Source organism: Lepisosteus platostomus, chromosome 19 (assembly GCF_059453375.1).
Source record: "Lepisosteus platostomus isolate fLepPlt1 chromosome 19, fLepPlt1.hap1, whole genome shotgun sequence".
Lineage (NCBI taxonomy): Eukaryota > Metazoa > Chordata > Actinopteri > Semionotiformes > Lepisosteidae > Lepisosteus > Lepisosteus platostomus.
The window spans coordinates 13,053,598-13,067,545 of record NC_142629.1 but is presented as its reverse complement, the minus strand read 5'-3'; the positions used below and the strand labels follow the sequence as shown (position 1 = coordinate 13,067,545).

General features: G+C 43.8%; 1 protein-coding gene across 1 annotated transcript in view; it reads left to right on the top strand.

Annotated features, from left to right (window-relative positions):
* Window positions 1–13,948, top strand: part of wdr90 (WD repeat domain 90) — a 32,288-nt gene that overhangs the window by 5,768 nt on the left and 12,572 nt on the right. Inside the window, exons 6-26 of the mRNA XM_088613122.1 lie at window positions 164–290; window positions 936–1,003; window positions 1,111–1,220; window positions 1,442–1,678; window positions 1,860–1,922; window positions 2,496–2,564; window positions 2,923–3,033; window positions 3,823–3,968; window positions 4,595–4,652; window positions 5,491–5,609; window positions 5,986–6,147; window positions 6,854–6,984; window positions 7,844–7,960; window positions 9,083–9,318; window positions 9,836–9,972; window positions 11,008–11,138; window positions 11,872–12,002; window positions 12,518–12,679; window positions 12,967–13,095; window positions 13,471–13,604; window positions 13,685–13,725. Of these exons, the coding sequence (XP_088469248.1) occupies window positions 164–290; window positions 936–1,003; window positions 1,111–1,220; window positions 1,442–1,678; window positions 1,860–1,922; window positions 2,496–2,564; window positions 2,923–3,033; window positions 3,823–3,968; window positions 4,595–4,652; window positions 5,491–5,609; window positions 5,986–6,147; window positions 6,854–6,984; window positions 7,844–7,960; window positions 9,083–9,318; window positions 9,836–9,972; window positions 11,008–11,138; window positions 11,872–12,002; window positions 12,518–12,679; window positions 12,967–13,095; window positions 13,471–13,604; window positions 13,685–13,725 (2,619 nt within the window). The remainder of the gene's footprint in view (window positions 1–163; window positions 291–935; window positions 1,004–1,110; window positions 1,221–1,441; window positions 1,679–1,859; window positions 1,923–2,495; window positions 2,565–2,922; window positions 3,034–3,822; window positions 3,969–4,594; window positions 4,653–5,490; window positions 5,610–5,985; window positions 6,148–6,853; window positions 6,985–7,843; window positions 7,961–9,082; window positions 9,319–9,835; window positions 9,973–11,007; window positions 11,139–11,871; window positions 12,003–12,517; window positions 12,680–12,966; window positions 13,096–13,470; window positions 13,605–13,684; window positions 13,726–13,948) is intronic.

Below are 13,948 nucleotides of genomic sequence, written 5' to 3'. Positions count from 1 at the left end.
GCTATTATTGTTAACCTATATGTAGTCCAAGCAGCCTTTTTAAAGACAATGTAAGTGGAGCTGTAGCAAACTAGGACATCATCCCAGCCCTTCAGTGACATTCCCTCTAAATATTTTCTTCAAAGCGTTTCATGCATGTTTTACCTGTTTTGTAACATCCTAGGCTTGACCTTCTCTGAAGCCAGACAAGCTGGAGTTGAGGCCCTGCAGGGTGCTAGTCCCATGCCACGCGAGATGAGTTTTCCTGTGCCAAAAGGGGGCAGCTGGCATGATCTGTATGACTACATAAGGTTGGTGTCTTTGTCTTAACGCCTCATTTCATGTGAAGTCCTTCTCTTGGACGGTCAGCATGTTATGCTTGGCAGAGGCTAAGTACCTTTTCCTAATTTCACTTGAGGAGCTATTGGGTTATTCACACCTGTCATAGTCCAGGTCAGAGACTGAAAACAATAGCTGTGCTGATGACCAGGGCTGAGCGATGGATCTGTGGCTGGAAGGTTGCCGGTTCAAATCCCGCAGCCGGCAGAGGAATCCTACTCCGTTGGGCCCCTGAGCAAGGCCCTTAACCCCAACTGCTCCAGGGGGCGCTGTACAATGGCTGACCCTGCGCTCTGACCCCAAGCTTCTCTCCCTGTCTGTGTGTCTGTGTCTCATGGAGAGCAAGCTGGGGTATGCAAAAAAACGAATTCCTAATGCAATAAAAATTGTATAGGGCTAATAAAGTGATGTTATGTTATGTAGCACATTCTGTACCTCACACTGACATGGTGCATCCTGGGGTCTGTGACTAAGCCCACGAGGAAGGAGTCGGCACCCGATTCAGTTGCAGACTTATAAGAAGACACTTAACGGTGAAATATTGAATAGTTGAGGTTATAATTCTGTCAGTGGAACTTCGCATGTTTTACCCTTTATTCTGCATGTTCATTCCCTAGGTTTCCTTCAGATGGAACCAAGATGCCGTTTGATTCTATTCAGAAAGGACATGTTCTTCGAGCTGCAGGTAAGTGCAGTGTGACCTTCCAGCGGGATTCTTATCTCACAGCCACATCGTATCAGTATGCACAGTATATATGTTTGTGTGTCTGATTTGTTTTTGCTTCCCAATAGGTGCTCCGGTACTTCCGAGCCCTGTTAGAGAACTGGCTCGCAGTGTGAACGTCAGCAAACCAGTGCAGGACCGAGTCTCTTTGATTCAGCAGATCACCACCCCTAAGCCCGTGAGTCTCCGTTATTCGGGCATTTAGGGTGAATAAATAGATGCCTATTTCTGTTTTTAGTGCTGTGAAACGTTTCGATGAAATCTGCTATATACTGACGGCAGATTATTATTCATTCTTAAATATTCAGCAGATACTGTTGTGTATAAATATTTGATGCTGTTTTGGTTAAGAAAGGCTGGTGGACACCTTAGTAAGTGTGTGTAGCTGTGTCTCGGCAGCGTCCCCGCCATCGCACGCCCCCAGTGACTGCCAGCGTCCCTGAGCTGGGGAGGGTGTCCTCGGTGCCAGTGGGCGAGGAGCTCAGGGAGAGCTGGCCTGGGGGAGGGAGGACCACAGAGCAGGGAGCGGAGGGAGACAGTGGGACTCCCCTCGCTTCTGATGATGGGGCAGTCCATGTCTTCGCACACAGGGACAGTGACATCACTGTCCCCGGACATGACAGCGACACAGAAGAGGTAAAAACCGTGGCTTCAAAGCGCTCCTAATTTTCTCTGGAGTTCCTGGTTTCTCTGTTCACTAATTCCGTCTTCCCTGCTGTTTCCTGTCTCTTCCCATTCCCTACTTAACATTTTTCGGAGCAACTCGACTTCTGTATATCAGTTTACACTGTGACGTATAATGTTTTTCTTCTTTCAGACGGTGTGCACTAAAGTGACCAGACCAGTGTCCCTGCAATCAAAGAAAGTATTGGAGCGTACAGTAAGCATCTGATCTCTGCCAGTTTTCCTTTTGTACTGAGTCTTAAGACAAGATGTGCTTTAAGAACAGAAACCTGCAGGTGATCTTTTTAAAGTTGTGATCCCAGTTCTTGACTTGGACAGGGACTTTTAATAAAGAGTGTAGAATAAAGGAGATACAGTTTTTCTTATTGATTGTAGTTGTAGAAAGTGGCCACTTTTAGAGCTTAGTAGTTCCACAACTGCTCTTACAGGGCAGATCCTTATATAGATTGATCCTTAAAAAACAAATATAGTAGATGGGCCCAATGGACTGCTTTTATTTGTAACTATTCTTAATGTTCTAGGATAAAACTACAAACATCTGGCTCTTTATTCAACTATGGTTTAAATGTTTTATTGGTATTTTATGTGACTATGATACACGCCAGCAAGTCTTGGTGTAAATGTCCACTGTTACAGCATGGTAATCTGAAATTACTGTGTGGGCATAGTGGTGTTAAGGGCTGATATTTGTTTGTTTCAAAGTTGCCATGGGAAGTCTGCTTTACTGCCAATGTTTCTGGCTTTAAAAGCACCGACTTTATTTCTGCAGAACCTGCATCCTGATCCCATTCTGAAATTAAACCGGATCATCGGCTTTGGAGGGTGTACGACAAAATGTGTGAGTTAGACTTTTGAATGAGCTGCCCAGAGTAAAGATGGCAAGAAAAATGGATTAGTTCCTGCTGAAAAATATTTTGACAAATTAGCTTGAAACTGAATGAACTTGAGGTCAGTTTTTACACTCTGCAAATTGGCTTTGAGGTTTCAATAAGTTAACTTTTTCCTTGTTTATTTACTCTTTTGTTCAACTGGAATGCTTTTTCATGGTAGAAATTATATCAGATAAAGCTGGTGTATGCATGATCTTTGAGAAGGTAAAATGCAAATGATTTGGTTTTGGAGCAAATGCTCGCAATTAACCGTGGGAGTCAGTTAACCCAGTGTTTTGATGTGAATTGGGTTTGTGAACTTCACAGGCTCTGTGGACAAAGACAGGAGAGGCTGTGGTGTACCCCTGCCATGCTGTAATTGTCTCCATGAAAATCGTCTCTGGACAGCAGAGGTTTTTTATCGGTCACACAGATAAGGTATGTTTGATAGCAGCCTTCAGTCCTTTTGATATGCGGGGAATCACATTATACAGATAAAATCTTCAGACCCTAAGCCAGAGTGATTAATTAATCAGACTCGACTTAAACTAAACGGTGAACCTGAAAGTGAGAATTTCACTATAAATCCACATCCATGAAGTAACAGAAAGAAACTAATAACATGTAATTGTAGATGCACTGTAGTTTCTAGACATAGGGAAAATGAGTATAATACTCACTTGCTATATACAGTAAAGCATTCATATGCTTTACCATTATTAAAGCTAAAGGTTCTACCAGGCTGCCCCAGAAATGACATCAGCTCTGTTTTCCCAAGCAAGCAGAATTCAAAATTGTCAGCATAGAGTCCTTCTCAAACATGTGTTGAGTCCATTTTAGTATGATTATCAAGTTCTCTATACATCAAAGATCTCCCCTTTCTTTTCCTTTAAAAGCAAAGGAATTTTGTTAAGATAGCCTCCCGAGGCTCCAGACTGAGGCTTAAAGATCGCAGATCACGTTTGCTCACTGTCTTTTTAGGCTTATTGCCAGAGGATCCTGCAGCATACTACAAGTACTCTAGCCTTTAACAAATGCATGGGAATTCCTAGAGGTGGCAAAGGCCCAGGCACTTTTCACTGCTTTCTCTCTGAAAGAGAAAAGTGAGTGAGGGGAAAACATTTCCTTACCATCTACATCGTAATAGAGCAAGCCTAACGATATGATCAAGGCTTGCAGTTTTCTGGGGTCGGCTTAGGATTTGTGGTTCTGTGCTCTCTGCTGCAGGTGTCTGCTCTGGCGTTCAACGGCAACAGCACTCTCCTGGCCTCGGCGCAGACAGGCAGCCTGAGCGCGGTGCGGGTGTGGGGTTACCAGAAGGGAAGCTGTCTGGCCATGTTCAAGACCCACGCACACTCTGTCTCCTCACTCAGGTATCCCATCACCCCCTTGGCCTCCGCCAAGGACACGTTCTGGGAGAACCAGGGAGGCTATAACTCACAAAACCCGCTCTGTGCAATTCCAGAGAACATCATCCAACGCCCCAAATTTTGCTGCAAGTGACAAGATAGCAATGAATGATTTGTGAAATAAATATTCAAGGCCAAGAAGTGTGTTTTTAATCCAAACTACGGGAGGCGTGGCAGTAGTTTTATTAGGCAGTTAATTACTTGTCCTGTCTCAGTAACCATGTGGAGCATGTTTTATATGTGCTGACACATTCTTCCTCCATTTCAAGATTCATCAGGAATCTGGATATATGATATCTGTTAATATTAAATAAAAAAGTGCAGGATCCCTACAAGTGCAGAATTCAATTTCTATGCAGATGATCCAGTTTAAGCCAAGTAAACATCTGAGTGGGTCTTTGTCACTGTTCTTCTTTGTTGATGGTTTTAGTTTCATTTAAAAAAGTCCAGCAGTAGTGTAGAACCGGTGCCGTCTTCAGTGGTCATCAGTGTCATCGGATCCAGCATTTAAAACTTGTTTATTTAGAAAAGACTGATTAACTAAATGAATCCTTATTCATTTCAGTACATTTTTGGTCTCTTTGCTTCAGCTTTTCTCACAGTGGCGGAGTCCTGTGCGGAGTGGGCAAAGACTCTCATGGTAAAACCGTGAGTATTATTCTCGAACGTCAGTGTTAAACAGGCAACACAAAATGACCTTTGTGTTAAAACCTGCTCAAATGAAATTATTCTCACATCTTGCAGAAATTCAATTCTACCCTCATAAGAGTTTGTATTTTCCTGTCTGAAATTGTAAGTATAATAGTCATCATTTGAAATTTTCAGTTTAATTGAATAAAGATTTTCATTATTGAAATGAGTTTCATCTATTTAAAAAAAATCTAAATTAAGCTTAAGGTTGCAATTTTTCTATGTTTGTAGTATACTCCTTTTAAATGAATTGGGTCTGTGCAACATGCCGTAATATTAGTTTCCTTTTTCCTGCAAGCTACTTGCTAAAAAAAAAGGCTGTCTTTCTCAGCACACGGTGAGACAGGTCATTAGCTGACTGCGTTGTTAGCGTCATGCGCAACAGCCCCCCGGTGTATCTGGTGATAACTGAGTCATCAGTCTTGGCAGCTAGAGGTGAATCCATCCTCCAGTTTATACCAGCTGTGCTGCAGACACCGAGAGTTGCAGTGTGATTAAAGGCACATGGGTCTCAAAAGACTGTGTGCCCAATGTTTGCACTGGGATGTTGAGGTCAAATTAAACTGATGAAGTGCTGGCAATTTCTGGTTGTGGGGTTATGAAAAGAAGACTAACTTGCAGTTCCAAGTTTGTAAAAGAAGCAGCCATGTGAAGGCCAGAGTGAACAGCACCTCCAGTTACTTGTTTCTGTTCATCGCTGGGTCATGGGGGACTTGTAGTTCTTATTCCACACTCGCTGTGTGGGGCCTTGCGGGTGATCAGGGTGTGCCCCTGTTGTGTCTGTGCTCTGGGGCAGATGGTGGTGGTGTGGAACACGCAGAAGGTACAGAGAGGCGGGGAGGTGGTGGTGATGGCAAAGGCTCACACTGACGTAGACATTCAGGCCATGAAGATCGCCTTCTTCGATGACACCAGGTAAAAAAGGGACTATTTATTCAAACACACCCTTGGTGTCCATTTTGGGAACTGATGTTTTTAGATTCCTGACATCCTGACACCCCGCTTACAGGTGGCACATAAGGCATGCAGTTGTACTGACCTAGTATAGTAACAGACTCTCTAGCATGGTTGCTTTTTGTGTACGATGCTCAGCTTTAGACTTTTTCAATGTTGTTTCAGCTAATCTCATTGATCTTACCATGATTTCCATGTTCAAGAGACCAGCTCCTCTTAAACTCTTTTTTGCCAATGTAAAATGTAGTATTTGGGTTCATAAATCAGTTTAGTGTAGCTGGAGTATAGAAGGCAGTACAGATGGCTGAGGTCACTGGGTCTCCGTGTGTTTCCTCAGGATGGTGTCATGTGGGAGGGATAATATCCGTCTGTGGCGAGTCCGCAGCGGGGCTCTGCGCTCCTGCCCTGTCAATCTGGGAGAATACCACTGTATGGAGTTCACAGACATCGCCTTCGAGGAGGGTCACCTCGCCGACAGGGAGCCCGAGGACAGGACTCTGTGAGTCTGACCTTCCGTCAAGCGCAGAGCTGTCGAGCCTTCCTGCTTCTGACGGCACAGGTTCAGAACTGGAATGCTTAGCTTCTGAGTCGTGTTCCAATGCCTAGTGCTCCACAGTGCGCTACCATTGTCTCTTGGGCTCACTGGGCCAGGAGTGGCTGAGTGAAGAGATGGGAGGGCAGTCCGTTGTGAAGTGCGAATGGGGTCTTCCCACAATGTGAGTCATTGGACACAAAGACATTTCCAAGATTTTTCTACGCAGTTTAACCGCCTCACATGTGAATAAAACGTAGAAACAAATAACTAAAGAATTTAGTTGTTGATGAGCGAAAGGTGCTAAGATGTGCCAAAACCATTTCATATTTCCCATTCAAAGTAATACGATTATAGAGCACAAGAGCGTGACAAAGGGTTAAGTGTGTGTTCTTGAGGATCTCCAAAGATGAGCAGGTGTGCTGAATTTAAACTGATCCCTTATCCCTGCGCCAGACTACTTTTGTCCTGTTTTTTACTGAGCCACCTTTAACACCTGCGAGTGAGAGGTGTGAGAGGCTCTGATAAGCCCATTGCATTTAGATTTCGGATCAACACAACAAGCATTTGAATTGTCTTATTTTGGATCACATGTGGGACACATCAGGAAAAAGTCTTGGAGTATTTTGTTTCCTGAAACAATTTTCTTTTGTTTTTTTTTTATGCCGCTCAGGTTCGCCAGCAGCAAGAGTGGCCACATCCTGGAGATTGACTATAAGACTGTGACCATCAAAAACGTGCGACGTCTGCTCCCGTCTCAACAGAAGCACTCTCTTCACAGAGAGAAACAGACCTTCAGCTCTGGTAATAATAAATATAATAATAATAATTCCTCACACTTATATAGCGCTTTTCTGGACACTCCACATAAAGCGCTTTACAGGTAATGGGGACTCCCCTCCACCACCACCAACGTGCAGCCCCACCTGGATGATACGACAGCAGCCATAGTGCGCCAGAACGCTCCCCACACACCAGCTCTCAGTGGGGAGGAGAGCGGAGTAATGATGCCAATTGGGCATCATTATTAGGAGGCCATGATTGGTAAAGGCCAATGGGAAATTTCCAATGGGAAATTTGGCCAGGGCACCGGGGTTACACCCCTACTCTTTTCAAGAAACGCCCTGGGATTTTTAATGACCACAGAGAGTCAGGACCTCGGTTTTACTTCTCATCCAAAGGACGGCGCTTGTTTTACAGTATAGTCTCCCCGTCACTATACTGGGGCATTAGGGCCCACATGGACCGCAGGGTGAGCTCCCTCTATTGGCCCCACTAACACCTCTTCCAGCAGCAATCTTAGTTTTTCCCAGGAGGTACTGACCAGGCTCACACCTGCTGAGCTTCAGTGGGCTGCCAGCTGGGAGCTGCAGAGTGATATGGCTGCCGGCCACTGGTAGGCTTCAGAGAGGAACAGAAGGAATCCAGCACACTCTGGCATTAGTGCATTCTTGTAACTCGTACCTAGTTTAGGAGCGAGGTTAATTTACAAGGGATTATTTCCTGGTTGATATTATGGACTTAGATGTCCACATGTGAACAGTGAGCTCTTCAACCAGAAGAAGGTACCTTAGGCCTCTCCTGTATTAAAACAGTATAATTATAGACTTTAATTATGGACTATAATTATAGATTTTAAAAAAATCTTATCTTGTGTTGTCAGGACCAGGGATTGCTGTAAACAGCATCAGCATCTCCTCTGCTTTCTGCGCGACGGGCTCTGAGGATGGGTACTTGCGCCTTTGGCCTCTCGATTTCTCTACAGTCTTTCTGGAAGCAGGTAAAAAACTACAGTGGCCAATTTCCTCTCCTCTGGGTTAACTGTTCCAAATTCATTTTGCTTTACAGTGCAAGTTCTGTATCTGGCACTAATACGTCTCTTATTTTAAGTAGGCCTAATGTCTGAAGTGGTATTTTGGAAAAGATTTTTAAAAAGTATTACAATAAACAGAAAAGCATAAAGTTGCACCGTTAAATCACCACTGTGCTGTAACCACTCACTCAGGTCTTAGTGCTACAACTCGGCAGCTAAATGACAAGGTGCTCATTCTGTTCTTAGCCATAAAGTTGAGACTTTCTTCAGCTATTTAGTACAGTCCTTTGTGACAGCATGTTGTTATAATAATAATAATAATAATAATAACATAATATACTTTATTTTATATAGCGCCTTTAAAGGTGGCTTCTCAAAGCGCTTTACAGAATGACAACAACAATAAATAAAAAGAATACACAAGATAAAATGCAATTACAATATACAGAGGAGACCATGGTTGGAGGTACTAAGAAAAGTAGGAGCAGAGGGGTAAAGAATGGAACCAGTTAAATAAAGGCTCTTCTAGAAGAAGAGGGTTTGGAGTCTGGATTTGAAGGAGTTTAGAGAAGGTGACTCTGATATCCTTGGGCAAAGAGTTCCAGAGCTTGGGGGCATAACAGGAGAAGGCCCTGTCACCCATACAATGTAGACGGGCTTGGGGGACAGTAAGGAGAGCAGAATTAGAAGAGCGAAGGTTGCGAGGTGGGGAGTAGGATGATAATAGTTCAGACAGGTACTGAGGTGCCAAGCCATGCAGAGCCTTATAGGTGAGCATGAGGATTCTAAAGTTCACATGGAATTTGACAGGAAGCCAGTGCAGAACTCCAGGATAGTCCTGGTCAGGATTCTGGCTGCTGAATTTTGGACATACTGCAGTTTGTTCAAAGTAGATTTAGATACCCCAGCGAGAAGAGCATTACAGTAGTCAATTCGAGAGAACACAAATGTGTTGATCAGCTTTTCAGCCACAGTTAGTGATAACATAGGGTGTAGTCTAGTGATATTTCTGAGGTGAAAAAATGTTAAGCCAGAATGGTAATTCTGTTCAAATGTTAGTCAATAAGCACATACAAATCTCTTTTCCAGAACACGAGGGGCCGGTGAGCTTGGTCAGTATTGGATCAGAGGGGTTAAATGTCCTGGCTGCTACAGCCACAGGCAACCTGGGCTACCTGGACATCAGCAGCCGGGGATACAGCACCCTGATGAGGTCCCACACAGATTGCGTGCTGGGATTCAGTGTGGATGGGATCCGCAGGAAAATTGCCACAGTGTCCGAGGACTGTACCATCCGCGTCTGGGACCTGGACTCCATGCAGCAGGTGAGCCTCCCGAAGTTCTCTCTCTCTCTCGCTCTGATCCTGGAACAGATACTGATCTGAGAGCGAGAGGACAGGAACTGGAACTTCTGGCACTAACATGCTGCTGTCTCCATTGATCAAAATAACTTTATCAGAAGGCCAACTCAGTTTATTAAATTTGGCCAGCAGTGGAATGAGATCAGAGCGGGGGGTTTTTAAAATCTGTCCTAAAAGCAAAATAAAAAAAAGTCTTTGTTAGATATTGTTTGTTGTAGGCTTTGGAAGCTTATTTTATTGTAAATGTACTTTAAAATTTAGGTTTAAAATAAAAACCCAGTTGAAGTGGACATTAATCCCTTCAATACAGGGAATAACTTAGTTTCCTTGCTCATGGCTTTTACCATGTCTTTAAAGACATGGCAGCATTTTATTTTCTGAAGCTAATCTTTGAGATACTGAAGTTCCTAAGCTTTTAAAATCTCTCTGTTGTCCATCAACAACTGGATTTGACCTCGTCCGTGTTGCTATGTGTTTGCAGCTATATGACTTTATTTCTGAAGACACTCCCTGCGCAGTGTCTTTCCACCCCACTCAGCAGGAGTTTGCCTGTGGGTTCAGATCTGGGCTGCTTCGAGTCTTTAACATCGCCACGTCCAGTCTCCTAGCAGAACACAAGTAAGCACAATGCCATGTTTTCCCACACACAAGCAGGTTATAATTCCTGGGTTCTTCCAGAGGTGCTTATTATTGCTGAGCCCTTGTGTTTGCTGTGTTATGAAGTGTATGAAGGATGTCTCCTGTTCACGGCGCAATGCTTGACCTTTTCCTACTTGTCAGCTAAGTAAAGATTCATATTTTGAATTTTCTTACAGCTTGTGCCAGCTCATTTCCTTTTTGAACACTTGGAAAAACTTCCCTAGGTTTCAACCAAGGCTGATGTACATCGGAGCAAAAGAAAGTTTTCAAACAAGAGTAGGCTATCTGGTCCATATAGCCCACTTAGTTCCTAATTGATTCATCTAGTGGTTTAAAGGCTAGGATGTCAGTATTAATCACATAGCTTGTCAGCTTCTTCACGAGCCCCACAAGCCTTTGTGTAAAGCGCTTCTCCTGTCCTAAATAAAACTGGCTATTTCAGGCTTTGTTTTAAGAGCTGCAAGTGTGGCTTTCTTGCATTACATTTCTAATATTCTTTATTATGTAAACAGCTTGATTCTGTGATTTTCTTTTTTGAGTTCTAGCTCTTCTGAATTAATGTGATGTACTCATCAGGCGCAAAACTAGCTAGGGAAATAAGCAGCCTATTAACGTGCAGCAGTCTGTTGATTGAGTCACAGATGGCACAGTAATTGCAGGGAAACAAGTATAAAATTGTCTAGAACGCCACTGGAAATTGTCATTGATAGATTAAATAAAGTAGGAAATCAGTGTGCTTGGTGATAAACAACAGTTTTATGTTTTTAGAATCTCTTTAAACTAACCTCCCCTGTTTAACAACACACCTAGGAGAGAAGCCTTGTAATCATAAAACTGGCCTTGCCTTACCTTTCAAAAGAAATTGTTGTCTGCGTCTGGCAGGTTTTCAGTCCTGTCTCTGTGTACGAGTAGGAATGTACACTGTGGGTGATTCTGTGGGATTACCCCGGTAAACAGAGCAGGGGCCGCTGGCTGGAGTCCAGGCTCACAGGTGTGTTATGTCTGTGTTCGCAGGCAGCACCGCGGGGAAGTGATCGGACTGGCCTTCTCTCCCGATGGGGAGTACATGTACAGCGCGGGCTCCCTGGGCTCCCTGGCGCTGTACAACTCAGCAGAAAAGGACCACCACGTTCTCAGAGTCTTGGGTACGACTTTGGTCCCAAGGAGTAAAGCAGGAAAACAGAAGATTGGAATAGCGCTGACTGTCCACCTTCCTAGGAAGAAATTTCATTTTAGGAGATGTTACAGCAGCGCCCATAAATGTGGGCATGTACGAACATCGATCCCATGCTTATCTACCTTTGCTGTCGAGGTGTGGGCGCCAGGCAGTAGCCTTGGGTGCCCCTTGCCTGATGTATTACTTAGAACACGCGTGCTTGTGGATTTCTTTACATCTTCTTTTAATTACTGTGCGTAATAACATCTTTTAAGGTTGGATTCATTTTGCTTTGCCTATGTGAAATCAGAAAGCTTACTGATGTGAGCATAGATATTAAACATATTCAAAGCTTAATATCAAAACATCAATTTCTCTGCAAACTGCAAATTACAGTTCCAGTACTCAAAAGCTTTTTATTCTCTGGAGATTTATTGCTTTTCCACAGTAAATGACTCACCGTCAAGCATTAAGTAATTAAGGATGACATTAATTAAACTTTTGATCCACCTGCTAGTATCTCAATTGCAAATCCTGTTAATATGCATACTCCAGTCTAAGCCTAAACCCTTCCTATGTGTGCAGCAGTGTTAAGTGTGGGTCATCTGTTGAGCCTTAGTTCTATGAACCCAGATTGGGGGGTATTGGCAGTGTCTGTTGGTCCTGGGCTGTGAAAGTCTATTTCAGCAGATGTTTGATTAGCTGTTGGTATTCCTCTGAAGGCAACGTTGTATCCCGGGGGAGCACGCGCTGCCCAGATGCCCTGGCGGTCAGCAGCGACAGCAGGAGTCTGGCGTTTGTGGGCCCGTCGGAACACACCGTGACAGTGATGGACGCCCGCTCCCTGGACGAGGTAGCGCGCGCTCCGCCTCGCCTGGCAGCGCGTGCTTCTGCTGCCGTTCCGATGCCTTGTTCTGCTCTGTCGGCAGGGCTGGGAAAATACGTCATACGCTGTCGCTGCCGCACTTCTGATCGTTTTGGCGCTTCTCTTTAGTAAAAGCTCTGGGAAAAAAGATTCTCACAATACCTTATTACTGAGGTTGATACCAAGAACAGATGTGTTTACAAAACATTTAAGTGTTCTTAATTGCTGTGAAATTGAAGAATCAAATATTTTTTACTTTGCATAATGTACAAATGATGCCTAAATGCTGCCTAACATCCCTTATGAATATTTTCCATGTAAAAATATGCATAGTTATTTAGCACAATCCTATAATTTTATAAAACTGATATGTTTCCTTGCCTTGCCATTGTCTCTTACAGTTTCTGCCTGAATTTATCGTTCCTTTATCATTCCTCACTGCTTGAGTCGCTGAGGAGGTTGAGCACGAGCAACCTTTCTTTTTATTTATGCCCCTTCTTCAGCTGATGCGCATCGACGTGAGCGTTCTGGATCTGGACAGCACCAGCCTGGACTCGGCCGTGAAGGTCTGCTTCCCCCCAGCCCCCACGGGACACCTGCTGGTCACCACATCGGCCAACAAGATCCTCTGGCTGAACGCTAAAACTGGACGCCTGCTCAGAGAGGTCAGCCTGAACGCTTGCTGTTCATTCATCTTTTTAAATTTTGTTTTTTTCTGTGAGTATATTTTAAAAACCTGAAAACGGTGTTCAACTAAGTTGAAACCAGTTTCTTAGTTCTAACTTAAATCGGAAGGTCGACATAACTAGGTTTAAAGTAGACACTAGGCTAGTTGGATTAGGAGAACTTTCAAGAACAGCTACGGTCGAAATTCTAGGGTGAAATGGCCATAACAGAAGCTACCTTGTAGCCTTTCCTACTCGAGCTTGCTCTCCTTTCCTTCTGTTCACAGGTTTCAAACGTCCACAAGCATGTGTGTTCATCGCTGTCTGTGAGTGAGGATGGGCGGTTCTTGCTGACCGCTGGGCACAAGGCAGTCAAGGTGTGGGACTACAGAATGAAGCATGACACCAGCTATCAGGTAGGATCATTTTCTCATCTAGAAAATGGAGATGAGAGTTTTCTGTATATTTGTTCCTTGTATGCAATTTTAGGTTTTCTGTATTTTAAGTCGACTTTCATATGGGCATCACAAAAGTCTTTTAAGAAGTGCTTGTTCTTCAGATCGATACAAGTCAAATGTCCTTTTGAATGCATGAGTAGAATGTTTATCTGGACTGGCTTATGGTATATCAGGACTATCAGGAGTGGCTACCACTATTATACTATCAAGGGTGAGAGTCCCTGAGGGTGGACAGTGACTCTGTCCAGAAGAGCTGTTCCCCCTGTCTGAGTTCACATGAAGCATGCAGAAATGGTAGTGATTGGTGACATGTTCTTCTGTGTCCTGCTCCAGGTCTTCATTGGGCACTCCCAGCCCATCCAGCAGGTGGGCTTCACCCCAGACCAGTTGGGGGTGGTCAGTGTGGGAGATGCCATCTACTACTGGGATTTCCTGGCCTACCCGGAGGAAATGGAGGAGAACAAGAGGTTAGCATCCACCCTCAAAGACGTCATCAGCCGTGTTACCTCTGTTCCCTTTACAACATGTAACATTTCCTTTCTTTCAGACAGTCTCCCACTACTGCCTCTCACTCACCTTTCAAACCAGGTAAGGCTTTGGTGAAGATAACCTTGCACTAAAATACACTAATAATGGTAAGAATTAGACTAATGTTTACTGGTTTTCAAAATAATGACCATATCATTAAGAAATTTAGATATTTAAATAATGTGCATATGTTGACTAAAGATATTGCTGAGTGATTCTGTACAGATTTCAAGAGTTTGCACACCAAAAAGTAAGCATTAGATGAAACCTAGGCTTTGATTTT